At 36.1% G+C, this 27,542-nt stretch overlaps 1 protein-coding gene across 12 annotated transcripts in view; it reads left to right on the top strand.

Moving 5' to 3' along the window:
* The window catches only part of PRPF40A (pre-mRNA processing factor 40 homolog A), a 58,682-nt gene that overhangs the window by 2,260 nt on the left and 28,880 nt on the right, over positions 1-27,542 (top strand). For 11 of the 12 annotated variants that reach the window (XR_011569498.1, XM_070799557.1, XM_070799565.1 and 8 more), the window contains exons 3-5: positions 11,722-11,802; positions 13,056-13,086; positions 15,340-15,356. Coding sequence is in view for 11 of the 12 variants with exons in the window: in XM_070799557.1 (XP_070655658.1) it covers positions 11,722-11,802; positions 13,056-13,086; positions 15,340-15,356 (129 nt within the window). In the remaining variant the exon portion in view is untranslated. Of the gene's footprint in view, positions 1-580; positions 661-11,721; positions 11,803-13,055; positions 13,087-15,339; positions 15,357-27,542 lie in introns of all 12 variants that reach the window. The other variant, XM_070799589.1, reaches the window with a different exon arrangement.

Consider the following 27,542-nt stretch of genomic DNA (forward strand, 5'->3'; position numbering starts at 1 on the left):
CCTGTTAGGTTCTGTAATACACATATCCTTTGGTGGCTGGGTTCTTTCCATTTAGTATCTAGATAAATCATCAACTGTTTAGGCTAACAATATTTGGAAAGCCAGTCAATTAGGTATGAGCTTTCTGCCAGTTGGGGGCATCATTTGCTTTGATAATCATTTAAACCTTGATGGTTTGAGTTAAATTGGTGAAATTGCAGTGGAGAAAGGAGCTCATTCTGTGTCTTTTTATTTTTTTAACTCAAGAGTAGAAGGGCTTAATGTCAAGTGGTTTTATCCTCTTTTTTATTTGGAATATAGCCCTTAATTTTGTTATAAAAGGCACCAGGCCCAAAAGGATTCTACTTATAGGAGTTCTTTAAATAAAAGAACTATTTGTTACTTTTAAAACACAAGTTTTAAAACTCCCTAGGTGATGGAGAAACAACTCTGATTCCTCTTCTGTTTCATTCCATCTCTAAACAGCAAGGAGCTCTTCTTGTTTTCTTAGTAGAGCTGCTCTAACTAGATAATGAGCTTTAAAAAAATATTTACTCTTTAAATGCTCTGGTTCTTATTTAAAATTAGTTTCTTTCCACAGAAAGATAAAATAAAACAATTTGCTACTGCCAGATGCTTCTCTCTTTTCTGGGGCCTTCTGTTTCCATTGGGCCAATCAAGGTAAGTTTTGCAAGGGATTGACCTGCTTACCCTTGCTGTATTGGTGCTATTGCACTACCAAAACCAAGATACCAGCTAGTCATTTCAAGTAACATGCAGATATGATTTTATTTTTTAAGTATTCATGTATCTCATTGACATAAGCTGGTCACAGTTTGCTTTACGGCCCTTTCTCTTTACTTTATAGTGACCATCTTCCTAGTAAGGTTATTTGCTACTTGGTACACGTTCATTCAGATACTTTTACCTTGTGGTTTTTTCTACATTTTTCCTAGCCCAGGATATGCCCTTTAAGCTTACCCTGACTATTTAGCTGTGTAAAAGTCTGTCTCTGTTGGCTCCTTTTAAGATAATAATTGAATGACTTAAGAGTCCAGCTTTGAGGAAATCAAGAGAATCTCTTTTTTTTCCCCCCCTTAAATTAGATTATTCCCTTTTTTCCCTTTTAGTATCTAACAAATATGGAGCCCAAATCTTGGTAAAACAGATGCTTTTTTTAGGTGTTATAGCAGACTGAGAGGGTATGAATAATATAACCATGTATCCAGGAATCTAATTTAAAGCCCTATAAAAAGCTACATTAAAATAAATTGATAATTCTCAAACTTGATCTTTCTTTCAGCATCATGTCTTCTTTCTACCCAACCTCAGAAGTGTTAGTGCGCAGTAAGTGGTCAGAAGATAATGAGAAGCAGGGTGCCTATATAGTTGACTGCAGTGACACAAAGTTGGTAGGGTTCTGCCATCTAATTTTAAAAAGTTAATTCACAGATTCTTTAGACTTTGCAACTGAAGGTTATGGAACCTTCATGTATATTGTCTAGTTCACATTAAGATCTCATTCTGGGGCCAGCTGAAGACTATAATTGGTGGCAGTCTTACTTGCTAAATGATTGTGGTATTTGGAATGCTATTGAACGTGACATGAAATTTTAAAAACTTGTTTGTAAAATAATATGCAGACTGAACTTAACAGTCTACATTAGTCAGAGTTTGTATTTTTTGAAATTAGAGCAAATGATTTTGATTAAAGGAGTAGTTATGTTTTTATTTGTTTTAATTCAGAAGATAACCTAGAATGCCCTTTTTAGAATTCAGACTTAATCTGTTAGTAGTAATAAGCATTTGGAAATTATCAAATAGGGCTTAATAATACTCTTTGAAGTTTATCCTGTAAGTTAAACTTACCTTTCTCATTGTACAGTAGCTTCAGATGGGAAAGTTTTGCTTCTACTTCTGTAGAATTATAGGATCTTACAGTTGGAAGGGACCTTACAAGTTGTATAAATGTTATTTCCAGTAAGAGATTGTATTAAGATATGTATGAAGCTGTCTTCTTTCTCCATGTGTATTGTAAATAATGTTTTGCTTTAAAATATTTTCACATCTTAGTCTTCTGTTGTCTTTTCTACAACATAAACTGTCCTTATACAGGTGATTTTGTCTTCACTTAAGCCCAAGAGAGTCGTCTTCCCTATCTTTTTTCCCCTTTCTTTAATTCTTAATTTTTCTCTTCTTTTAATGAGAAGATGAGAGTAAAAGAATTAAGGTCCCTTTCAGCTCTAACAGCCTATGATTCAATTTTGATAAGGATAGATGATACATATAAAATTTTATGGGTTGATATATAAGAAATTCTTTTAGTAATGCCTCCCTAATTCTAGTTATTCCGTATTTTTTCTTTTTGCTTTTGTTCGTTAAATTGATAAATGAATAATTCCTCTTTAAGTTCGTTTTCTTGTTCTCGTATCGAATAAGGCAGGTTTTTATAGACCTTATTTCTATTCCTGTTGTTATCTGAGCTGCATCATGCCTTGGATATCATTATAACTTTTTAGCTAGTTTTCTTGCTTCAAGCTTGTCCCCTCAAAAACTTTTTAGATTTCAGTGAGTTATTTTCTTGCCCTAGAACTTTCATTGTTTTCCTGTGCCTATAGCTTAACATCTACTTTCCACAACTTAACTTTCAGTGATCTCCTGTTGTATAATTCAAAGCATGATTCTGAGCTGCATGCCTTTGCATTCCCTAATATGAATTTGGACTGGTCTTCTCATGGTATTTTGATTATATTATTTCACGACTAAGCTTGTGTTTTTCTTGCTCTCCTGCCCCCAGCTCATTACCACTGTGAACTTTACTTTATTTACCTAAATTCTCCCATTTCAAGTCCTGCCTTCTCCAAGAGGTCCTCAGCAATAAATTTGCCCAGCATACATCTCCCCTTCAGATTATCAAAATAAAATCCTATGTAATCTTCCCATAACTCTTACTATTTCACTTATTCTAACCTTGTTTTATTATGGTTTTACTTGCTTTGTCTTTTCAATGAGTAATAGATTGTAAGCTCTTAGAGGGCAGAGGCTGTGATCTGAACTTTTAAGAAGTCTATAGTGCTGAGCACAGTTCTTGGCACATCATGGGTGCTCAGTAAATTACTTGTTGAATGAATGAAACAAACACAGATACTCTTTCCTACAATGTAAGCCTGTAGATTAGTCAGTTACATGTAACTGTTTTCAGTAGTTACTTATGACTTTACATTGTTACCACTTATTTTTAGAGTCTGCCTTTACTGTTGATTTTTCATTTGACAAAAATGAAAGATCAATAAGATGCAATACATAAGTAATTTTTGTTTGGTGAATAAAATTAAAGAAGTTACTTCCATTTACTTTAAATTACAGGCAAGTGTATTTCTGTCTGTATGACTTCATTGGTGATCATCTCTTTAAGTTTTACCACATATTTTTCCATACCCTAGGGAGAAATGATTTGAAATATAGGCCTTCCAGAAAAATCCAGTATATTGGTATCTTAGATTGATCTGACTATGACTAACGTTATAAGTTGATTTGTTGTTGCTTTTAAGTTATTGTTATTTTGGGGTGTTCACAAAGTCCTTCCTGTGTAATTGGACATTAGCCAGTGACAAAGAGATTTTTTTTTTTAGGTTGTCTACTTACAGACTGTTGAATCTGGGTAACTTTCTTTATGCATTTATATTACCCAGGTGAGTACATTTTAAAAAATAGATTGACCCATACCTAACATGTTGGTATAACTTTAGGCCTATGAATACAGTGAGATTTTGATAGGTTTTAGTTCCATTGTTTTTACATAGCAACTTATTTAAGTCTGAATTCATTCAAAAACTTCAGCTAGAGTAGTATTTCTAAGGATTACTTGGAGAGATGTTAAGGAGACTATGTCATTTTGAAAGAATGAACTGTACCCCTTTGCCCCTCTGAGATTCACAGGGTGCAGTATTTTCTAAAGATGTCAAGTTTTGCTGAAGCCTTTTAAAACTTTTTACCTAGTGTGTTCAGTTTTATTTGGCCATCTTTCCCTCCCCCACTTCTGCAGTTTCCATTACTGCCCCCTTTGTCTGTTTATTTTGCTTTGTCTATCACATTGCATAGAATTAACATTGCCTGAAATTTAACATTTTGTGAGAAATGGTAGGTTGGGAACACTTACCCATTTAGTTTGCTTTTTAGGAGAAAAGGGCATATTAACACACATAAACGTATGTGTGTGTGTTAGTCCCTCAGTCGTTCCTGAATCTCTGCGACCCCATGGACTGACTGTAGCCTGCCAGGCTGCTCTGTCCTTGGAGTTCTCCAGGCAAGAATACTGGAGTGGATTACCATTCCCTTCTCCAGGGTATCTTCCCAACCCAGGGATTGAACCCAGGTCTCCTGCGTTGCAGGTGAAATCTTTACCCTCTAAGCTCCCAAGGAAGCCCAGGGCAACATTGAAATTAGTAAGTAGTAACACACATAAATGTAACAGCTTGTAAAATGCAACAAATGTATTCATTAATGGTGGGATCAAAAAGGAAAGTGAATAAAAGGACTTCCCTGGTGGTCCAGTATAGTTAGTGCGTGCTTTCACTGCAGGGGTAGGGGTACAGGTTCCACCCCTGGTGGAGGAACTGAGATCCTGCATACCATTACAAGGCACGATCCAAAATAAAGGAAAAAGGAAAGAACAGATTGCAACAGGCTAACTTGTTGGGTTTTAATTGGATTTATTAGAAATTTTGATGGCATTACTTCTGGTCATTATGAAGTAGTATATCAGTAGATAGTACAGATTTGGCACATATATATGTACACACAGCTATGTACTAGTATACTAGAGTTTTTGTAGAAATAATTGGCCTAAGTTGTAAAGGTTTATAAGTAGGAATCTGTGGATATACAATGTCTCATAAAGTTGTCGTTGGTCTTGCATTCTTATTTCCTGTATCCATACCTTCATGTTTCCATTGTCAGTTTAGCCAGTAGACACTAAGCCTCTTCTTGACTATGGATCAGGACAAAGACGAATGCTGTATGTGTACCCTGCACTCAGGGAACTTAAGGAATTACTCAGATGCCTGGCCAAACTGGGTTTTCTCATCTTTCAAATGCTGATTGGATTGTCATGATAGTTGTAGATATCTGGATATTTATTGAAGAAGACTTTTTTATTTGCTTTTTTCTCCCTAGTCAAGTAATCATGTTTCTTCTGCTTATTAAAAAAGGTTCGTTGTAGTTAGTGATCACTAAATACGTGATATTTTGCATGTCGGGCTTGAAAGAAAATCAGCTTCTTTTTTAATAATCCACTGCACAAGGACTAAACATGCCAGCAAGTGAGAACTGAGTTGAAATGTATGTAGTTTGCTTTATCTTAGGATTTTTTTTTTTTTAAACAAAATTTTCATCTCAGTTATCTTAGATTTATTTTTAAAACAATTTTCATAATTCGCTCCTAAATCTGTTTGGGCTAAGACTTTCTAAATTTTAATTAACGAATGAGCATTAAGTTTATGTTTGAAAACATGGGCTTGGTATACTTTATTTGGTCCTCAGGTATCAAGAAAGTTGTTAATTCTCAGAAAGATGATTTTTTAGTAGTTTTAAGATTATTGCATATTTTTTATCATATTTTTGTTAAATAAAACGGACAGTTACTGTTTCTTTTGCAGATGTAAGGACTAATCATAAAGTTGTCTCCTACAAGTGTTTGGAGTCTCTGCTATATCTGTGTAATTAAGTTTCATGTAAACAAATATAAAGATTTAGCTAGATGCAATATTAAATCTAGTTGAAAGCATTTGGAGTAGTAGTAGTCTTATGTCCCTCTTTGCTTGTGTCCTAGAGGACTTGAATCCAGAAAGAGGCTTAGTTGACTTTCTAGAGTAAGTTTTATAGAATCTTTTAATTGTGTGTGACATGAAACACCACAATTTGTGTGTGTGTCCCCAGTATGTTTAGAGCTTTTTAAAAACTAAAAGTTCAAAAAAAAAAAAACAAAACTAAAAGTTCATTTTTATTCAGGCCCTTTTTAAGTTTTTGTGTCGTGTATATTTTCCGTACCTTCATATAAGAAGTTTGGGGTTTAACCAGAGACAGTGGACTAAATATTTTTAAATCCTTACTTGCCCTTTTTTCGTATAGTTTTGTAAGGTTTCAGTGAGTAGAACTGATACCTAATCTGTGTTAAAATCATAATTTTTATCACCATGTTTGTATATAACTGATTTATATGCCCTATTGAATTTGATCCAACCAGACCAAAAAGTGGATTGGCTAGATGAATGTCCAATTTTAGAGAGGAATAATAAGGATTAGAGAGCTGAGTGACTTGTCAAGTGACACTGAGGAGCCAGCACTAAATGTGATCCTTAATCTAGGATTGACTTCTTGTTACTTGTTTTGATTCCTACTGAAAGTGATGGTTTTACAGTATTACTAGATGTCTTTAAAGAACTGAAGGTCCTATCTAACAGATAGCTAGGGAATAAAGAAGGGGCAACATGAGGGATACTTTATGAGTTGGAGAGCAGTTGTAATAAAACAGCTTTCATTTATTGAGTGCTGCTTTAAGTGCCTGTGTGTATTCATGTATTATTCCCTTTAATTCCTACAACAATCCTATCAGACGAGTACTATTTTTCTTCATATTGTGGGTGAAGAAATCGAGGTTTAAGGAAAGTTGCCCAGGGCTACACAACTGGGGTAGGAATTCTGGCAGTCTGATTCCAGAGTATACTTAATAGCTGTACTAGGCTGCTTCCTTGTATTGCTGTTTGAGATTATGCCATTACATTACACCTTAGAATTCGAAGGAATAGTGTTTTACTTCAGTGATTCTAAAGTCTCCAGGTTAAAAGAATTTAGCAAACTAATAATGACTACTGGAAGTTGACTTATTAAATGGAAGATTTTACTCCATGTGGAAGCGGTTTTGCAATTATTGTCTATTTTTTTGTTTAAATGTTATATCAGAAAGTGACAGATGTCTGGAGTTTATGTATAACTGTAGATGAAGAGGAAGTAAATGATTGTCCCAGAATGCAGCCACTTATTTTGGGTTGTTAAGAATATGCTTTAAACAGGTATTTCTATTTACTTCCAATTGAATGAACATTTAGTTACATTCAAAGATGTAGTTTTCACATTTATTCAAAACTTAATATTTTGCATTCATATATTTGTATGTAAGGTAAGTTAGTGGTAAAGAGATCAGCCCTGGGTGTTTTTTGGAGGGAATGATGCTAAAGCTGAAGCTCCAGTACTTTGGCCACCTCATGCGAAGAGTTGACTCATTGGAAAAGACTCTGCTGCTGGGAGGGACTGGGGGCAGGAGGAGAAGGGGACAACAGAGGATGAGATGGCTGGATGGCATCACTGACTTGATGGACGTGAGTTTGAGTGAACTCTGGGAGTTGGTGATGGACAGGGAAGCCTGGCGTGCTGCGATTGATGGGGTCGCAAAGAGTCGGACACGACTGAGCGACTGAACTGAACTGAAGTTAGTAGTGTAGGAAATAGTTGTCTTTAAATACTATACTTACTAGGCTCTGTAGAGTGTGTTGTAGAATTAACTTTAGCACATTTAAAAGGAACCAAGTATAAAGGCGAGACTCAAACTATCAGTTTCCTGCTACAAGGGGAGCAAGAGTGGTTTTTTAAAAGTCAACCAAATCCAAGAGTTAATATTTAGACAAAAAATAAGTTAGGTTGTGTGATTTCTTTCCAACAGGAGAAACTTCAGGAAATAATTATGAAGAAAAGAAAATCTGAGGTGCCAACATGAAGATGTGCACTTATGTTTTCATATCATAATAAAATTGGGCTAATTTACATTTGTGTAACTAATTTGCTATAGCATTAACAGGATTGCTTTTATTACTGAAATTTTTTAAAAATTAAAGTATCTAGAGTGATCAATGAATCATGCTTGTTTTTGTCTAACATGAGAAATTTTCTAAACTAGGATACTAAGAATGACTGAGTGGATTGTGTGGTGCTTCCTAGTTTTTACTCATTTTTTAATTTTCTGCAAATGGATGATTCTTCTGAGAATTTTCAAGAGATTTTCTTGATTTAACTTTTATCATTAAAAAAATAGAAACAAACATGACACAAATCATTGCCTACTTTGAAAAAGCATATCAAGTTGTGTATGAGTTATTTTTTTTAAGGTGCCAAAGTGTCCATTATATTTAGATGCTTAATATTTTAGGCAATTTAGTTTATATCTCACGTATGCCTTTCACCCTTCTCATTCTTTGTCTCCTAACAACTAAAAATTCTTAATTATAGCACTTAGTATATTTGCTAAAGTAGCTTAAGTAGAAATTTGTGAAGCTCTACAGGGTCATTTGTAATTTTATAGTGTGCTTCTCAGGAAGCTTAGTGTAAGCTACCACTTTGAAGCTTTAAGAGGATCTGGCTTATGGAATTTGTTGTGGCATTATTGCAGCAACTGTGCAAGAATTGTTCCCCTTAACCATTTTGAATGAACATCCTGTCTTCGTTGAACTTAAGATCTCATTATTGATGAGAAATTCCATTATATTGTGTTGGCCAGAGTTTGTTTGGATTTTTGGAAAAATCCAAACTCTTTGGCCAACAGAATATTACATGCCTTGAGTGAGAAAAAACAAACTTAAATGAGAAGTCTATGGATAAAGTTAGGATGCCAAAGGGCTGTTCCCTGCCTGTGAAGCAAGAGGTAATCTGCTGTGTAAAAAGGAACAGGAAAGCAACTCAAATGTCTCGACTTTGCTAATTGGGCAAAGGGAAAGGCAAAAAGTCACTTCTGAGGATTTAAACCACAAGCCAGTTCTGTCATAAGCTTGCAGCCTAGATTCCCATTACTATTGTGGTGTTAAAACAAATAAGTAACTTAGAAAAATTTAATGATCTCAGATTGATGATGCTGCCAAATGAATGGCGTCAGTCAACACAAATCCTCCAAAAGAATTCAGCTTCAGTCAGGTTGACACATGCATCTCCATAGTAGGTGTATCTTAGAATTAATGCAAAGTAGAAATCATAGTAGTTCCACAAAATAGATTTTTCAGACTTCGAGAAACAAGCTTTTCTATGATGTGCAAGTCTCTGGAGGAGCTCTTAATTTTATCAGATTATTGTAATAGTTTTTCATGTGAAACAGTACTTTGCTTATTTATATTTTTGTCCCTTGGTTTCAAGTTAATAACATCACAGTTTAGCTTTAGAGTTAAATTAATGATCTGTTTACTTTTAGAGGGCTTCTCAGGTGGTTCTAGTGATAAAGAACCCACCTGCCAATGCAAGAGAGATGCAAGTTGGATGCCAGAGTTGGGGAAGATTCCCTAGAGAAGGAAATGGCAACCCAGTCCAGTGTTCTTGCCTGATACTCAGTTGTACATAATTTAAGAATCTTACCAGTGTTTGTTAATGTACAGAGATTCAGAGGGAGAATTTAACTTTTTATTTGACATTAAATTTCATCATGTAACCAGTAGCACGACTACTAATCTATAAAGGCAAATTTTTGAGATGTTTTAAAATCTGAAGTGTGGGAAGAAGAACAATTGAGAGAACTCTGTCAAATTTCTCTTCAGATATTGTTTGCTATCTCATTGACCTGGTCTCTAGTAAAACTTTTGTTATATGTAAGCCCTTTTGTGCTTTGTTTTAAGATGGGCTTTGATCACGGTGTCTTAATGAAGTAGAGTATTTCAGTTTGCAATTAAATTTATTTGTATAGTTGTTTGTACTGCTGTCATGTGGAAATACACTATTGCATGATGGAGATTTTATCCCACTTTTAAAATGTCTTCAATCCTTTTTTAAGAAGTAAAATTAGGACAGAATTCTTTCAGTTTGGTTGTTTAATTTTAAAGACATCATTCCAGAAGGTTTGAAAAGTAGAATGAGAAATAACCCGTATTATCATTTCTGGTAAATTTTATTCCAGATTTTATGGTATGTACATCTGTGTTTGAAAATTTTAATCCTAGTTTATACACTGTTTTGATTATGACTTTTTCCTCTTAACATGGAGTTGTAAGCGTTTTACATGTTGCCACAAAAGTCTTTGTAGCTACAATTTTGATATTTGCTTAATGTGGAATTTATTTTTCTTTTAATTGAAGTCTAGTTGATTTACGATACTGTATTAGTTTCAGGCGTACAGTGCAGTGATTTGGTTATATGTATATATGTATATTCTTTTTTTAATTCTTTTTCATTATAGTTTATTACAAGATGTTGAATATAGTTCTCTGGACAGTACAGTAAGTCCTTGCGGTTCATTTTATATATGGTAGTGTGCATCTGTTAATCTCATATTCCCAATTTATCTTTTCCCTTCAGTGTCTAATTCTTATGAGAAAAGACTTTGGTTCATTTTTCTCTTAAGTTTTTAAACTTCAGTTTCTCTGTTTGGCTTAGAATCCTACTTTGGGGATGTGTTACTAGCTTTTGATTTTATATACAGACCATTTTAATAGCAGGCCATTTCTCTCTGTTGTCCGCTGTGCTTCCCCTCATAATTTGTTACTTAGTTCTTTAAGAATTCAAACATACTTTGCTGTTAGCCTAAAGCAGAATTAATTGTGAGGGTGTATCTGTTGAAGGAAGGAGAAAAAACCTAGTTCTGTTAGTCATGGGGTTGTAGAGGCTCGTCAATAATTTGTTTTGAAATTCTGTACTTTAAAAAAAGAAAACATAAGGCACATGCTTTCTGTCAAGTTCTTGTTTAGTGATGTTTAAACAATTTATTGAATGTTTTGAGGACTAAAAAGGCCTTTTCTGTTAAATTTTTTCATCCATAAATACCATGCAACTTCATTTTAATGATACTTAGCCTGGTTTTGCATCATTAGTTGACTGACTTTCACAAGTAATAAACATCAATGTTTGAGTATTCTCCTCTACTTTCAGTAGGCTTTATATGTTCCTGTTGACCAATATTCTTCTTTTTTGTTTTTCCTATTTTTTAGATTGTTCATTTAATTTGAAACTGCTGAATAAGTGGTTACCTTGTTCCAGTACCTGTGATTGTTTTATATAATTTTATCTCTCTTCATGTTTTCCTTATATTTGTTCATATTAAAATTATGGTGTGAGATTGTACTAAATATGTGACAAATCCTTTGGAAATTTGTGTCAATTTTTGTGATTTTTATTCATAGTTAGTAGTGAAGATTCATTCATAGGTTTGGATGACAATCATTGGTAGATGAGATTAAGCCACCAAGCTAATTCTTTCTTCAGATATGCATGTGTATATGTGCTTTAAGTTTTTCTTTATAGATTTGAGTTTGAAAAGTCTATTACTTATGTATTTGTTTAAAGTCAGTGAGTTATAAGCACCTTTCACTTAGAGATTTTTAAAAGACCAGATGAATATGAAAATTATTTAATACAGATATTAAAAAACAAAGGTGCAAAACACTGAAAAAAAATTTTGCCTTGCTCCAAAGAAGGGTGAAAAACGTTGATTTTGAGTTAAAAGGAAATTAATATTCTTAAATTTTAGGTTACAAGTAACACATAATCTAAACTTTTATATGTACTTGTTAATTATGATGACACACACATAAATAGATTGTTAATAAAATAACTTCATTCATTCAACAAGCACTTACTAAGCATGCTATTCATACAGTATAGTATTCATTGGGTTTTAATCTTAAATTGTACACAGTTGCTTTAATAACCAGATAGATTCTTAAAATCTTACTAGGTGCTTGGGTCTTACATAGTAATCGTTTTTTACTTTTGTTCTAGATGCCTGGAATGATGTCTTCAGTAATGCCTGGAATGATGATGTCTCATATGTCTCAGGCTTCCATGCAGCCTGCCTTACCGGTAATCTTGTCAAAATAACTTTTTGTGTGATGTTTTGATTTCTTTTTGAAACAGCATATATATTTTGTAGGCATTCATGTTAGTCATTTTAACGCCTCCCGAGTACAATAAGATGGGAATTAAAAGGACTCTAAGTTTTTAGATTCCAGGCATTTACATTTTTCCTATATTTATAATAGATATACATCCTTAGTTATAATACATTAAGCAAGTCTAGAATTCTGAAAAGCATGATTTGTTAGCTAGAAGCAATTAATTGCTCTGCTGCTGCTGCTAAGTCGCTTCAGTCGTGTCCAACTCTGTGTGACCCCATAGACGGCAGCCCATCAGGCTCCTCCGTCCATGGGATTTTCCAGGCAAGAGTACTGGAGTAGGGTGCCATCGCCTTCTCCGATTTAATTGCTCTAGTAGCAGTCTAATCTTAAACAGTAGGCATATGCTTTACTGAGTGCTGATTAAAAGTTGATGTGATGTGATTTAATACTGGATCCTAAATTTAGAAATCAGATTTCATTTGAAATCCACAATTCATGAGACTTCAGCTATGGCACATTACTTAGAAAATTCTTGAATAATTTTATCACCCTATTAGACAGTATTAGATAGTATAGCAATATAGAAATCATTATGATATTAAAATTAGTGTGACTTATTTATTGGTTAGTTTTAATGAACAGATGTGGCATACTCCACTGGGATAGTAAATTTGCAGTGACTTCTCCAAAACCCCTAGGGGCAGATACATTTCAAAGTTTGTTTTTAATATTGTAGTACACTGCATATAGTATGTAATAATTATGTATAAATTGCCCACAGGGTCTTGGCCAGTGCCCTTTAATTTCTAACACATATTTCTAAATCAGAACATAGCGATGTTTATTCTGATGTGGAATAAATAAGACTAAAGAATTCCTATTACTCAGGATAGCTTTGGCCACTGTAATGAGTTTTGATGCCAAATTTAAAAGGTTTTCAGCTTTTTGGATCTTAGAATTGTGGATCTTTTATATAATTGATGATCATATAAATAAAACATTTAAAGTGCTTCAGTAGCTGCAGGTTACTGTTTTGTTTTTAACAATTTATAGCAAGCTTAGGGAACCAAGATCACTAAAACTTAACCAAAATTTTTGAGTCAGTAACTAGAGAATTAATACAGAGAAGGGGTTGATTGACTATGCTTTATGAGGATTGTGTATAAAATACAGTTTGTGCAAAGTAAATGTTACTAACTTCACTTTTTCTTCTTATAGCCAGGAGTAAATAATATGGATGTAGCAGCAGGTATGTATACCATTTATGGTGATATACTAGACTTAATATAGACAGTCACAACTGTCCTTGAATGAGGACTAAAACAATGTCTCTTGGGCATTATAATCAGCTCCCTTTTTTTTTTTTTGTATAGCGTTCATAATTAAATCCATAAGAAATTGTCGTAATTTTAGGTATGGGGTTCTGGGACCAGATTTGGTCTACAGGATATACTTTGGCCCATACAATGTTTTTAATTTTTTAATTAGTTGCTAACATTAAAATCTGCAGGCTTATATAAAGTTGAATTTATCATTTTACACAAAGATTGAATTTATTTTAAAGTTGGATGATCTGTACTTTTAATATTTACAGTGGTCCTCAGTACAGTAGATACTCAAATTTGAGTAAAAAATTCTGCTGCTACTGCTAAGTTGCTTCAGTCGTGTCCGACTCTGTGTGACCCCATAGACAGAAGCCCACCAGGCTCCCCCATCCCTGGGATTCTCCAGGCAAGAACACTGGAGTGGGGTGCCATTTCCTTCTCCAATGCATGAAAGTAAAAAGTGAAAATGAAGTCGCTCAGCCATGTCTGACTCTTAGCGACCCCATGGACTGCAGCCTACCAGGCTCCTCCGTCCATGTGATTCTCCAGGCAAGAGTACTGGAGTGGAGTGCCATTGCCTTCTCCAAAAAAATTCTGGTTGAGTCCATATTTGTATTCAGCAAACCTTGTGGAATGGGATAGGGACTACATACTTCAGATATCAAGCATGCACTCTCAGCCTTCTGGACTACTTCAGTCATTTTTTTGGTACCTGCTTGGTCTGTGTAGTTTGTAAGTCCTATGATAATGCATATTTTTTTCCAGCAGGTTACCTATGAGTGTTATAAATAGTATGACTTTAATGTATAATAATAATGCTTCAGTTATACACAAGTAATGTTCCATGTATTCTAGATGGTGTACTTTGTCCCATGATTCTGCCAAAACATTTTTTCTTTTGAACATTATCAGTTGAAACATGTTAAAATGCAGTATGTGGGTTTATATGGGCCATAGTTGATGTTTTTAAGATGTTTCATGGATTTTATCATTTAAGCTATAACTATATTCTGATATACTTTAGAATAGTATTCTAGGTCTATTTAGGTATCTCGAGCTGATTACTATTACCCTAAATAATCCTGAAAAATTACTTAACATTTTCTTTTTAGTTTTTAAATGCTCTGGCTCTCTTACTGTTATTTTCATACTAGCTCCTTTTGATTGCTGTTAGTATCTATGTACTTAGTTTTGTTTTCTTTTTACAGTCATTGTTTGTTTTTTATATACAATTTTAAGCTACTTGTTTGTAAAGTTAAAGATTATTTGTATGAACTTTGTAACTAATGTGGATTTCCTTTTATATCTTAAGAGGGCTTTGGTAGTAGTTTAAGATAGTACCATCTAATAGAACTTTCTGAAAGGAAGGAATTGTTCTGTAATCTGTAGTGTCATATATAGCCACATGTAATTATTGAGTATTGAAATGTGGCTAGTGCACAGGAGGAACTGAACATTAAAATTTTACTTAATTTAATTTAAATAGGGATATGTGATAGCCAAAGGATACTATATTATACAGCATGTGTTTTGGAACCTAGATAATTGAAATTGTCATAAACCTAAAGCATAGAGGGCTTCCCTGGTGGCTCAGGCAGTAAAGAATCTGCCTGCAATGCGGGAGACCTGGGTTAGATACCTGGGTTGGGAGGATACCCTAGAGAAGGAAACAGCTACCCAATCCAGTATTCTGGCCTGGAGAATCCATGGACAGAGGAGTCTGGCAGGCTACAGTCCATGGAGTTGCAAAGAATCAGATACAACTGAGTGGCTTGCACTTTAAAGAATAGAATCAGAGGTCTGAAATATTCATTACTATACACATTCATTACTATCAGTAGTATAGCAGAGAAACAGAAATTAGTCAAGATGGGACAGCTATAATAAAAGGAAGAGGAGAAACAAAAGGCAAGCTGTTAGCTTCTCTAACAGCTGTCAAGTGAATTCATAGATTGAAAGTTCAAAGTGCCAGCTTAATTCTGAAAGTGCTTTGCACTATAGATGTTTTATTTTTGTGGGAGAGAGAGCAAGCACATAAGTCATATGGAACAGTCTTAGGATACTTAGTGTGATGGTATGAGGAGAAAAAGTAGTATGAATAAATATTCTAAAACTGTTAACTCAAGGACAGCATGATTTATCACATTGTAATACTCTTCCCCCAATTTTTTTTTTAGGTACAACTTCTGGCGCAGTAAGTACCTTTGGAATATATTTATTTCATTATAATTGTTTACCTGTTACATTGATTCTTATTTCTCTGTATTTTAAATGTTATTTATTATTTACTCTTGGCTGTGCTGAGTCATCTTTGTTGTGCAAGTACTTTTTCTGCTTGCAGCGTGTGAGGACTACTCTCTAGTTGTGGTCCATGGGCTTCTTGTTGTGGTAGCTTCTCTTGTTACAAAGCATGGGTGGAATAGTACTGACTCAGTAGTTGAGATGCACCAGCTTAGTTGCCCCAAGGTGTGTGGAATTTTCCCTGACCAGGGGTCAAAGCTATGTCCCCTGCACTGGCAGGCAGATTCTTAACCACTGGACCACCAGGAAAGACTGATCCTTATTCTGTGAGATCATCTACTCAGTTGAACCCTTTTCCTTTCTTTTCTCTGGCAAAGTTTGAAAAATTGTTTGATTGATTTTAAAAAATAATTTTCCTGGGACTTAATGAGAGATTATTGTTGTTTAGTCACTAAATTGTGTTCAGCTCGTTGCAACCCCATGGACTGCAGTTCGTCAGGGTTCGCTGTCCTCCACTATCTCTCAGAGTTTACTCAAATTCATGTCCACTGAATCAGTGACACTATCTGACCATCTCATCCTCTGCTGTTCCCTTCTCCTTTTGTCCTCAATCTTTCCTAACATCAGGGTCCTTTCCAGTCAGTCGGCTGTTCGCATCAGGTAGACAAAGTATTGGAGCTTAAGCTTCAGCATCACTTCTTCCCATGAATATTAAGGATTGATTTCCTTTAGAAGTGACTAGCGAGAACTCCTTGCAGTCTAAGGGATTCTCAAGACTCTTCTTCAGCACCACAATTTGAAAGCATCAATTCTTCAGGCTCAGCCTTCTTAATGATCCAAGTCTAACATCTGTACATGACTACTGGAAACACCATAGCTTTGACTCTTACCGACCTTTGTTGGCAAAGTGATGTCTGCTTTTTAATACACTGTCTAGGTTTGTCATAGCTTTCCTTCCAAGGAACCAAGCGTCTTAATTTCATGGCTGCAGTCACCATCTGCAGTGATTTTGAAGCCCAAGAAAGTAAAATCTGTCACTGTTTCCACTTTTTCCCTTTCTGTTGGCCATGTAGTGATGGAACCAGATGCCATGATCTTAGTTTTTTGAATGTTGAGTTTTAAGCCAGCTTTTTCGCTCTCCTCTTTCACTTTCATCAAGAGGCTCTTTAGTTCCTCTTCACATTCTGCCATTACGAGTGCAATCATCTGCGTATCTGAGGTTGTTGGTATTACTCCCAGCATTCTTGATTCTAGCTTGAGATTCATACAGTCTGGCATTTCACATGATGTACTCTGCATATAAGGTAAATAAGCAGGGAGACAATATACAGCCTTGTTGTACTCATTCCCAATTTGGAACCAGTCCATTGTTCCATGTCTAACTGTTGCTTCTTGACCTACATACAGGTTCTCAGGAGACAGGTAAGGTGGTCTCTATTCTCATCTCTTTTAAGAATTTTCCACAGTTTGTTGTGGTCCCCACAGTCTAAATCAATGAAGCAGAAGTTGGAGAAGGAAATGGCAACCCACTCCAGTATGCTTGCCAGGAGAATCTCACAGACAGAGGAGCCTGATGGTCCATGGGATCACAAAGAGTTGGATACAACTGAAGCAGCTTAGCACGAGCAGCACATGAAGCAGAAGTAGATATTTTTCTAAAATGTCTTTGCTTTCTCCATGACCGGCGAACCTTGGCAATTTGATCTCTGGTTCCTCTGCCTTTTTTTAACCCAGCTTGTACATCTGGAGTTTCTCGGTTCATGTACTGCTGATGCTTAGCTTGAAGGGGTTTAAGCATTACCTTGCAGGCGTGTGAAATGAGTGCAGTTGTTCATTGGTCTGAATATTCTTTGGTATTGCCTTTCTTTGGGATTGGAATGAAAATTGACCTTTTCCAGAACTGTGGTCACTGCTGAAGTGAAGAAGTGAAGTGAAGTCCTCAGTCGTGTCCAACTCTTGGCGACCCCATGGACTGTAGCCTACCAGGCTCCTCCATCCATGGGATCTTCCAGGCATTAGTACTGGAGTGGGTTGCCATTTCCTTCTCCAGGGGATCTTCCTGACTCAGGGATCAAACCTGGGTCTCCCACATTGTAGACAGGCGCTTTACTGTCTGAGCCACGGTAAATGTTTGGATTTTAAGTAACTCAGTTGGAATTCTATCACCTCCACTAGCTTTGTTGTAGTGATGCATCTTAAAGCCTACTTGATTTCACACTCCAGGATATCCGGCTTTAGGTGAGTAACCACCTAGATCATCTAGATTTTTTAAATCATCATAGTTACCTGTCTGGGTCAGTAAGACCTTTATATATATATATAGTTGTATTGTGTGTTGTTGCCTCCTTTTAATCTCTTCTGCTTCTGTTAGGTCCTTAACTAGGTCCTTAACCATTTCTGTCCTTCATCGTTCCCATCTAAGAAGGTCTTCTTATCCCTTTCTGCTGTTCTCTGGAACTCTGTGCTCAGTTTGGTATACCTTTACCATTCTTCCTTGCCTTTTACTTCTCTTCTTTCCTCAGCTATTTGTAAAGCCTCCTCAGATAACCACTTTGCCTTCTTGCGTTTATTTTTCATGGGTATGGTTTTGATCACTGCCTCCTAAACAGTGTTACACCTCTGTCCGTAGTTCTTTAGGCATTCTGTCTGTGAGATCTAACGCGTTTAACTATTTGTCACTTCCCTGTAAAATCATAAGGAATTTTATTTAGGTCATATCTGATGGCCTAGTGGTTTTCCCTACTTTCTTCCATTTAAGCCTGAATTTTACAATAAGGAGCTCGTGATTGGAGCCATAGTCAGCTCTAGGTCTTGTTTTTGCTGACTGTGTAGAACTTCTCCATCTTGGACTACAAAAATATAATCACTCTGGTTTTGGTATTAACCATCTGGTGATGTTCGTGTATAGAGTTATTTCCTGGGTTGTTGAAATATTTACTATGACTAGCGTGTTCTCTTGACAAAACTCTTGTTAGCCTTTGCCCTGCTTCATTTTGTACTTCAAGTCCACACTTGCCTGTTATTCTGAGTATCTCTTGACTTTTTATTTTTTCATTCCAATCCCCTATGATGAAAAGGACTTTTTTTTTTACAGTATTTCTAGAAGCTGTTCTTTAACCAGTCATCTTCACCTTCTTCAGTATTAGTGGTTGGCACATAGACATGCTGTGATGTTGAATGATTTGCCTTGGAGATGAATGGAGTTGATTCTGTTGTTATTACGATTATACCCAAATACTGCATTTTGATTCTTTTGTTGACTGTGAGGGCTACTTCATTTCTTCTATGGGATTCTTGCCCACAGTAGTAGATACAGTGGTCATCTGAATTAAATTCAGCCATTGACATCAGTTTTAGTTCACTGATTCGTAAGATGTCAGTGTTCACTCTTGGCCATCTCCTATTTGACCACTTCCAATTTACCTTGATTCATGGACCTAGCATTCCTGTTTCCTATGCTGTATTATTTTTTTTTACAGCATCAGACTTTACTTTCACCACCAGACACATCCACAACTGAGGGTTGTTTTTCACTTTGGCACAGCTGCTTCATTCTTTCTAGAGCTATTTATTTCTCTTCTCCAGTAGCATATTGGACACCTTCTGACATAGGGGGCTCATCTTCCAGTATCATATCATTTTACCTTTTCATAGTATTCGTGGGGTTCTCCTGACAAGAATACTGGAGTGATTTGCTGTTCCTCGTTTTGTTAGAACTCTTCACTATGACTTATCAGTGTTGGATAACCCTGCAGGGTATGGCTCATAGCTTTATTGAGTTACCCAATCCCCTTCGCCATGGCTAGGCTTACAATTAGAATGGAAACAGGTAAACAGTAATTGATAATTTTCAATTAAGCATTACATTAGAAGATTACTCCTTTGTAAACAAAAACTTGTCTACTTTTGTCGATTACTGTAAATTTGATGTAGATTTTTCCTAATATTTAGTTGTTTAAAATACTTCTTTGCTTGTATCTTCCTTAACACAGAATCAGAAAGACAAAAGTTACTTGATTTTCCTTAGGAAAAGAGAGAATGACATTGCTGTACAGCATTTTTTTTCCCCTCAGTACTTAATTTTAAGATAGTAATATTCTAGTTCTTTTTGCTAATGTTCTGAATGCTCTTTTCTCATACATTTTTCATGGTGTTTAGAAAAATAATGTAAGCCCGAGGCCTCACTTAAAGATGGCTATTTTATGGTTATTGATAATAGCTGTATTTTTTAGCCTCCAAGCATTTTCTGGTGTTTTTTTTCCCCTTAAAACTGTATGAAGTTTATGTGTGTGATCTCATTTAATCAAAACAGTAGTCCTGAGAGGTAGTTGTCATTCTCATATAGTTGAGAAAATTCAGAAGGCTGTGAATTAATTGCAGGTATGGTAAATCTGGGGGGAAAGATGTTTAATTGTGAACTGTATTTAAATATACTAATCTTATATCTTTTTTAAAAGCTTTAAAAGTTGAATGGTTATAAAATATCTACTTGGTATTTTTTCATTTTATGTCTTTTTGGTTTTGACTGATGATAGCGTCTTGTTTTTCCTGCTGATTTAAATAATACGGGCTCACTGGGAGGAAAATGAAGCAGATATAAGTTAAAAAGAAGAAAGTAAATTACCTTAAGTTTCTTTTTCCATGAGGAAACCGCCATGACTAATATTTTGGTTGTTTGAATTGTGTGTCAAACCTTTATTTTTCTCACTTGATTGAAATAGCTTTCTTTGTCATATATTAAACTCTCACATATTCTGACATCTATTTCTGGGTTTTCTTTTTCACTCTGTTTCTAATTCATTATTATACCTTTTCCTGATTATTGTTGTTTAGTCACCCAACTCATGTCTGACTGATGACCCCTGGACTGTAGTCTGTTAGGCTCCTCTGTCTATGGGTTTTCCGAGGCAAGAATACTGGAGTGTTGACAGGCACCAACACAATCCTGTAAAGCAATCATCCTTCAATTACAAGTAAGTTAAAAAAAAAAAAAAATACTGAATTGGGTTGCCCTTTCCATCTCCAGGGACTCTTAGGATTGAACCTGAGTCTCCTCTGTTGGCAGATGGATGGTGTACCACTGAGCCACCAGGGAAACTTAGAGTAGATTTCATATTTAATAAGACAGGTTGTTCATGGTTTCTCTTTTCATTATTTCCTTTGCTGTTTTCAGATATTAGCATGTACATTTCCCTGTTCCCTCCAAAAATAATCTGTAAATACGTAAACAGAGAGATGCTTAAAAGGCAAAACTGTGTTTTCATCTGGAATTAAATTTAATTCTTGCATTTTAAGAGAACTAACATTTAATGTTTTTCATTTTAAGTTTTCCTATCCAAAAACAGAATGTATTTATTTTAAAACTTGTTGTTTTTTTATTCTTAGATTTCTGGTACACAAATTTTAGTTACTTGTAGTTTTTTCAGACTGTGGTCATTATTGTTGATCCTTGCAGGCTCCCTCATATTTTTTCCCTTTGTTCTTCATCTTTGGGCTTCCCTGATGGCTCAGCTGGTAAAGAATTTGCCTGCAGTGTGAGACCTGGGTTCGATCCCTGGTTTGGGACGATCCCCTGGAGAAGGGAATGGCTATCCATTCCAGTATTCTGACCTGGAGAATTCCATTGACTGCACAGTCCATGGAGTTGCAAAGAATCGGACATGAATGAGTGACTTTCACTTTCACTTCATCTTTACTCCAGTTTACCCTCCCTAGTAGGTGCTCACTAGGATATATGTCCTAAGACATGTAAATATTGGGGAAAGCTTATGAAATTTTTTTGTGTTTTCATTAAGTATAATTGACATGAAACATTAGTTTCCGATGTAAATGCAGTGGTTCAGTATGGTACTTGTATACATTTTAAATGATTACTATAAATAAATCTAGTTAACATATGAGCATTGTTTTTTTTCTTGTGAGGTAGAATTTTAAGACTTACTCTAAGCAACTTTCAAAGACATGAAACAGTATTACTAACTATACTCACCATGCTGTACGTTTTGTCCCCCATGATTTCCTTGTTTTACAGCTAAAAGTTTGTGCATTTTGACCCTCTTCACCCATTTCTCTCACCCGCCAAGCCACCCTCCTCTACGGCAGCCATCAATCTGTTCTCTGTTTCTGTAAACTTGGGTTTTTTGTTTTCTTAAAATCTACTTGTAAGTGAGATTATATTAATCTTGTCTTTCTCTCTCTGGCTTATTCCACATAGCCTTCAAGGTCTGTCCATTTTGTTGCAGGTGTCAAGATTTCATTTCATTTTTATGGCTAAATTGTTTTGTTTTGTGTGTATGTGTATTTTATATATATTTTCTTTATCCATTAATTTATCCATGGACAATTAGATTATTTCCATTTCTTAGCTACTATATATGCTTAAGTGCAATTTTATAAGAAACTTCCATACTGTTTTCCATTGTGGCTATACAGCTTACTTTCCACCAGCAGTATACTGGGGATCCAATTCCTGCACACCCTTGCCAGCATTTGTTATTTCTTGGTTTTTGATAACAGCTATCCTGACAGGTGTGATGTGATATCTCATTATAGTTTTGACTTGTGTTTCTCTGATTAGCGATGTTGAGTATCTAATGTACCTTATGGCCATTTGTATGCCTTTTTCACCCATTCTTTAATTGGATTATTTGCGATTTCTTGCTATTTATTTGTAAGAGTTTCTTATGTATTGTGGCTATCAACCCTGTATCAGTTATATGGTTTACAAACATTTTCTTCCACTCCAAAGATTATTTTTTGCTATTTTCTTTACTGTGCAGAAGCTTTTTTAGTTTGATGTAATCACACTTTCTATTCCAAAACATGAAGAACTAGTTCAAAATTACTTTCAGTTCAGTTCAGTCACTCAGTCGTGTCTGACTCTTTGCGATCCCATGGACTGCAGCACACCAGACTTCCCTGTCCTGGAAGTCTCCAGCTTCCAGAGCTTGCTCAAACTCATGTCCACTGAGTCGGTGATGCCATCCAGCCAACTCATCCTCTGTCATCCCTTTCGTCTCCCGCCTTCAATCTTTCCCAGCATCAGGGTCTTTTCAAATGAGTCACCTCTTCACATCAGGTGGCCAAAGTATTGGAGTTTCAGCTTCAGCACAAGTCCTTCCAGTGAATATTCAGGACTGATTCCCTTTAGGATGGACTGGTTGGATCTCCTTGCAGTTCAAGGGACTCTCAAGAGTCTTCTCCAACACCACAGTTCAAAAGCATCAATTCTTCAGCGCTCAGCTTTCTTTATAGTCCAACTCTCACATCTATACATGATTACTGGAAAAACCGTACATAGCTTTGACTAGACGGACCTGTGTTGGCAAAGTAATGTCTCTTCTTTTTAATATGCTGTCTAGGTTTGTCATAGCTTTTCTTCCAAGGAGTAAGCGTCTTTTAATTTCATGGCTGCAGTCACCATCTATAGTAATTTTGGAGCCCCAAAAGATAAGTCTTTTATTGTTTCCAGTGTTTCTCCGTCTATTTGCCATTGAAATGATGGGACTGGATGCCATGATCTTAAGTTTTTTGAATGTTGAGTTTTAAGCCAGTTTTTCACTCTCTTCTTTGACCTTCATCAAGAGGCTCTTCAGTTCTTCTTGGCTTTCTGCCATAAGAGTGGTATCATCTGCATTTCTGAGGGTATTGATATTTCTCCTGGCAATCTTGATTCCAGGTTGTGCTTCATCCAGCCCAGCATTTCGCATGATGTACCCTGCATATAAGCTAAGTAAGCAAGTGACAGTATACAGCCTTGACATGCTCCTTTCCCAATTTGGAACCAGTCTGTTGTTCCATGTCTTGTTATAAATGTTGCTTCTTGACCTGCATACAGGTTTCTCAGGAGGCAGGTAAGGTGCTCTGGTATTCCTATTTCTTGAAGAATTTTCCAGAGTCAAAGGCTTTCGTGTAATCAATAAAGCAGAAGTAGATGTTTTTCTCAGAGAAGGCAGTGGCACCCTACTCCAGTACTCTTGCCTGGAAAATCCCATGGATGGAGAAGCCTGATGGGCTACAGTCCATGGGGTCGCTAAGAGTCGGACATGACTGAGCGACTCCACTTTCACTTTTCAGTTTCATGCATTGGAGAAGGAAATGGCAACCCACTCCAGTGTTCTTGCCTGGAGAATCCCAGGGACCGGGGAGCCTGATGGCCTGGCGTCTGGAATCACAGAGTCGGACACGACTGAAGCGACTTAGCAGCAGCAGCAGATGTTTTTTCTGGAGTTCTCTTGCTTTTTCGATGATCTAGCAGATGTTGGCAATTTGATCTGTGGTTCCTCTGCCTTTTCTAAATCCAGCTTGAACATCTGGAAGTTAACGGTTCACGTACTGTTGAAGCCTGGCTTGGAGAATTTTGAGCGTTACTTGGCTAGCGTATGAGATAAGTGCAATTGTGCAGTAGTTTGGCATTGCTTTACTTTGGGATTGAAAAGAACACTGACCTTTTCCAGTCCTGTGGCCACTACTGTGTTTTCAAAATTTGCTGGCATATTGAGTGCAGCACTTTTCACAGCATCGTCTTTTAGGATTTGAAATAGCTCAACTGGAATTCCATCACCTCCACTAGCTTTGTTCATAGTGATGCTTCTTAAGGCCCACTTGACTTCACATTCCAGGATGTCTGGCTCTAGGTGAGTGATCACACCATCGTGACTATCTGGGTCGTGAAGATCTTTTTTGTATAGTTCTGTGTATTCTTGCCACCTTTTTTAATATCTTCTGCTTCTGTCAGCTCCATACCGTTTCTGTCCTTTATTGTATCCATCCTTGCATGAAATGTTCCCTTGGTATATCTAATTTTGTTGAAGAGCTCTCTAGTCTCTCCCATTCTGTTGTTTTCCTCTGTTTCTTTGCAGTGATCACTGAGGAAGGCTTTCTTATCTCTCCGTGCTAGTCTTTGGAACTCTGCATTCAGATGGGTATATCTTTCTTTTTCTCCTTTTCCTTTACCTTCTCTTCTTTTCTCAGCTGTTTGTAAGGCCGCCTCAGACAGCCATTTTGCCTTTTTGCATTTCTTTTTCTTGGCGATGGTCTTGATCCCTGTCTCTTGTACAGTGTCACGAACCTCAGTCCATAGTTGTTCAGGCACTCCATCAGATCTAATCCCTTGAATCTGTTTGTCACTTCCACTGTATAATCATAAGGGATTTGATTTAGGTCCTACCTAAATGATCTAGTGGTTTTCTGAATAGTATTCCATTGTTTGTGCACGCACAGGTCTGTGTGTGTGTGTGTGTGTGCGTGCACTGTGTGTTTATCACAGTGCACCTTCATCACCTTTTCTTTATCCATTCATCTGTTGATAGACCCCTTAGTTTCCTTCCTTGCCCTGACAACTGTAAATAATTCTACTGTGAACATTTGAGTGCATGTATTTTTTCAAATTTAATGTTTTTATTTTCCCAGGAGTGGACTTGCTGGGTCATATGGTAATTCTGTTTTTAGTTGTTTGAGAAATCTCCATACTGGTTTCCACAGTGGTTGTACCAGTTTACATTCCCTCCAGCATTTATGAGGGTTCTGTTTTCTGTACATCCTTGCCAACATACGTTATTTGCATTCTTTTCAATGATAGCCATTCTGACGGGTGTGAGGTGATATCTCACTGTAATTTTAATTTGCACTTCCTTAATGGTCACTTGATGTCAAGCATCTCTCTTCATGTATCTGTTGGCCTACTGCTTTTCCTCCTTCGGAAAATGGCTGTTTAGGTCTTGTGCCCATTTTTTAATTGGGTTGTTAGGGGAGTTTTTTGGTGTTGAGTTGTATTAGCTATTTATATTTTGGATATTAACCTCTTAGCAGTTGTATCATTTGCAAATATTTTCTATTTGGTAGGTTGTTTTTTCAATTTGTGGATGGTTTCCTTTGCTGTACAAAAGCTTTTAAGGTTGATTTTGGATCTAGTACTTTTTAAAGGTAATGGTTTGGTGTTACCATTCCAATTTTCTTAGCAGTTATTGGGTTCTTCCAGATGTTAATGTTACAGAGGTTTAATAATTATTTAGCATGCAATTAGAGATCATAATAGCCATCATTGTCCTTTTTTTTTTGAGTAGGGGCAATAAGTAAGTATTCGATTTCTGTTAAGTTTTAATGTAAAAGGGTTTTGTTGTTATTCAGCTCTCAATATCTTGTTTTCTGTTTTCTTCATTTGATTTCTCTATTTACTAGGTAGTGTTTTTTTTTCAGCTTCTAGATGTAGGATTTGTTGTTGTTCAAATTGCCTGTTGATTTTTTGGAGAAATCTTAAATTGAGTGCAAAGTAGAGAATCTCACATACATACAACCTTCTCTACTACCATCAGCATCTCTTACCAGAGTGGTACATTACTGCAGTTGGTGAACATACAGTGACGCATCGTTATCACTCAAAGTCCGGTTTGTATTAGGGTCACTCTTGGTGTTATGCATTCTGTGAGTTTTGACAAATGTTTAGTGACATGTATTCCACACAGCAGTGTCATACAGAATAGTTTCACTGTCCTAAAAATCCTCTGTGCTATTCCTCTTCATCTCTCTTCCCACCTCCACAACTGTTGTATGCCACAGTTTGTCCGTTCATCTATTAAAAGACATCTTGGTTGCTTCCAGGTTTTAGCAATTATGAATAAAGCTGCTACAAATATTGTGTACAGATAATTACATGGAAAAGTTTTCACCTCATTCGGGTAAATATCACAGAGCGTGATTGCTTCATCGTATGTTGTTCAGTCTCTGTTGTGTCCCAACTGTTTGTGATCCTGTGGACTGCAGCATGCCAGGCTTCCCTGTCCTTCACTATCTCCTGGAGTTTGCTCAGTCTCATGTCCATTCAGTCAGTAATGCTATCCAACCATCTCATCCTCTGTTGGCCTTTTCTCATATAGTAAGAGTATATTTACTGTTTGAAAAAAGAAAAGATTTATTCAACTGCATCAGGTCTTAGTTGTGGCATGCAGGATCTTTTGTTGCAGCACATGAACTCTAGTTGTGGTGCGTGGGCTTAGTACTTGTGGTATGTGAGCTCCAGAGTGCATGGGGTTTCAGTAACTGCAGCACTCAGGCTCAGTAGCTGTGTCATGAATGCTCTAGAATGCATGGGCTTCAGTAGTTGCAGTTTGAGGCCTTAGTTCCTCCACAGCACGTGGGATCTTAGTTTCCAGACTAGGAATCAAGCCCACCATCCCTGCATCACTGCAAGGTGGATTCTTAGCCACTGGACCACCAGGAAAGTCCCAGAACTGTATTTATTTTTATAAGAAGTTGCTGAACTGTCTTCCAATGTGACTGTACCATTTTGACGTCTCATTAACAGTGAATGAATGTTCCTGTTGCCCCACAACATTTTATATTATTGGTGTTTTTAGGGGCTTTTTTTGTTGTTTTTTACTTTTTTAAAAAATTTTAATACGTGTGTGATGCATTTTAATTTCCAGGTCTATAATAATGTATGATGTTGAGCATGTTTTCATATGCTTAGTTGCATCTATATTTCTTTTTTTGTTGAGATGTCCAGATATTTTTACTTGTTTATTGTTAAGTTTAGAGGTTGTTTTTTTTTTGTTTTTTTTAATATAATTTGGTAAATTACACTGGTTAACAGTACTGAAATGGATGTGTCTTTTGCAAATGATTTGCGGCTTTTCTCGTTCTTTGAACTGTCTTTGTGAAAGCAGAAATTTTTAATTTTAGTTAAGTCCATCTGTCATTTATTTTTTATAACGCATACCTTTTTGCCTTAAGCACAGTGTATAAGATGTTAATTCTTTGCAGTTTATTAAAGCCTCACTTATGTTCTGTGTCAAGACCAATTTTAGGAGTATTTTTTTGTGTTGACAGTTTAAAGTTATTTTGTTATTCTGTATCTTGGCATATCTAATCTGCTTAATCTCCCTAAGGAGATAGGTATATTAAAATCTTTTTTCATCTTGTTCGCCCATATTTTTCTATTGTTGCTCTGTATTTTAAGCCTCAGGTGCAAAATAAATGCATGTGCAGGTATGATGTATCTCACAGCCAGCTATATTATCACAGTCACTGGATAATTAAATATTTTTCTTTTTATTATTGTATTATTTGAGAATTTTTTGTTTCTGTTTATTTTTGAAAGACTTGTAAATCACCATGATTTTCAGGATGTAGTTTGGTTGTG

Source organism: Bos indicus, chromosome 2, assembly GCF_029378745.1.
Source record: "Bos indicus isolate NIAB-ARS_2022 breed Sahiwal x Tharparkar chromosome 2, NIAB-ARS_B.indTharparkar_mat_pri_1.0, whole genome shotgun sequence".
Lineage (NCBI taxonomy): Eukaryota > Metazoa > Chordata > Mammalia > Artiodactyla > Bovidae > Bos > Bos indicus.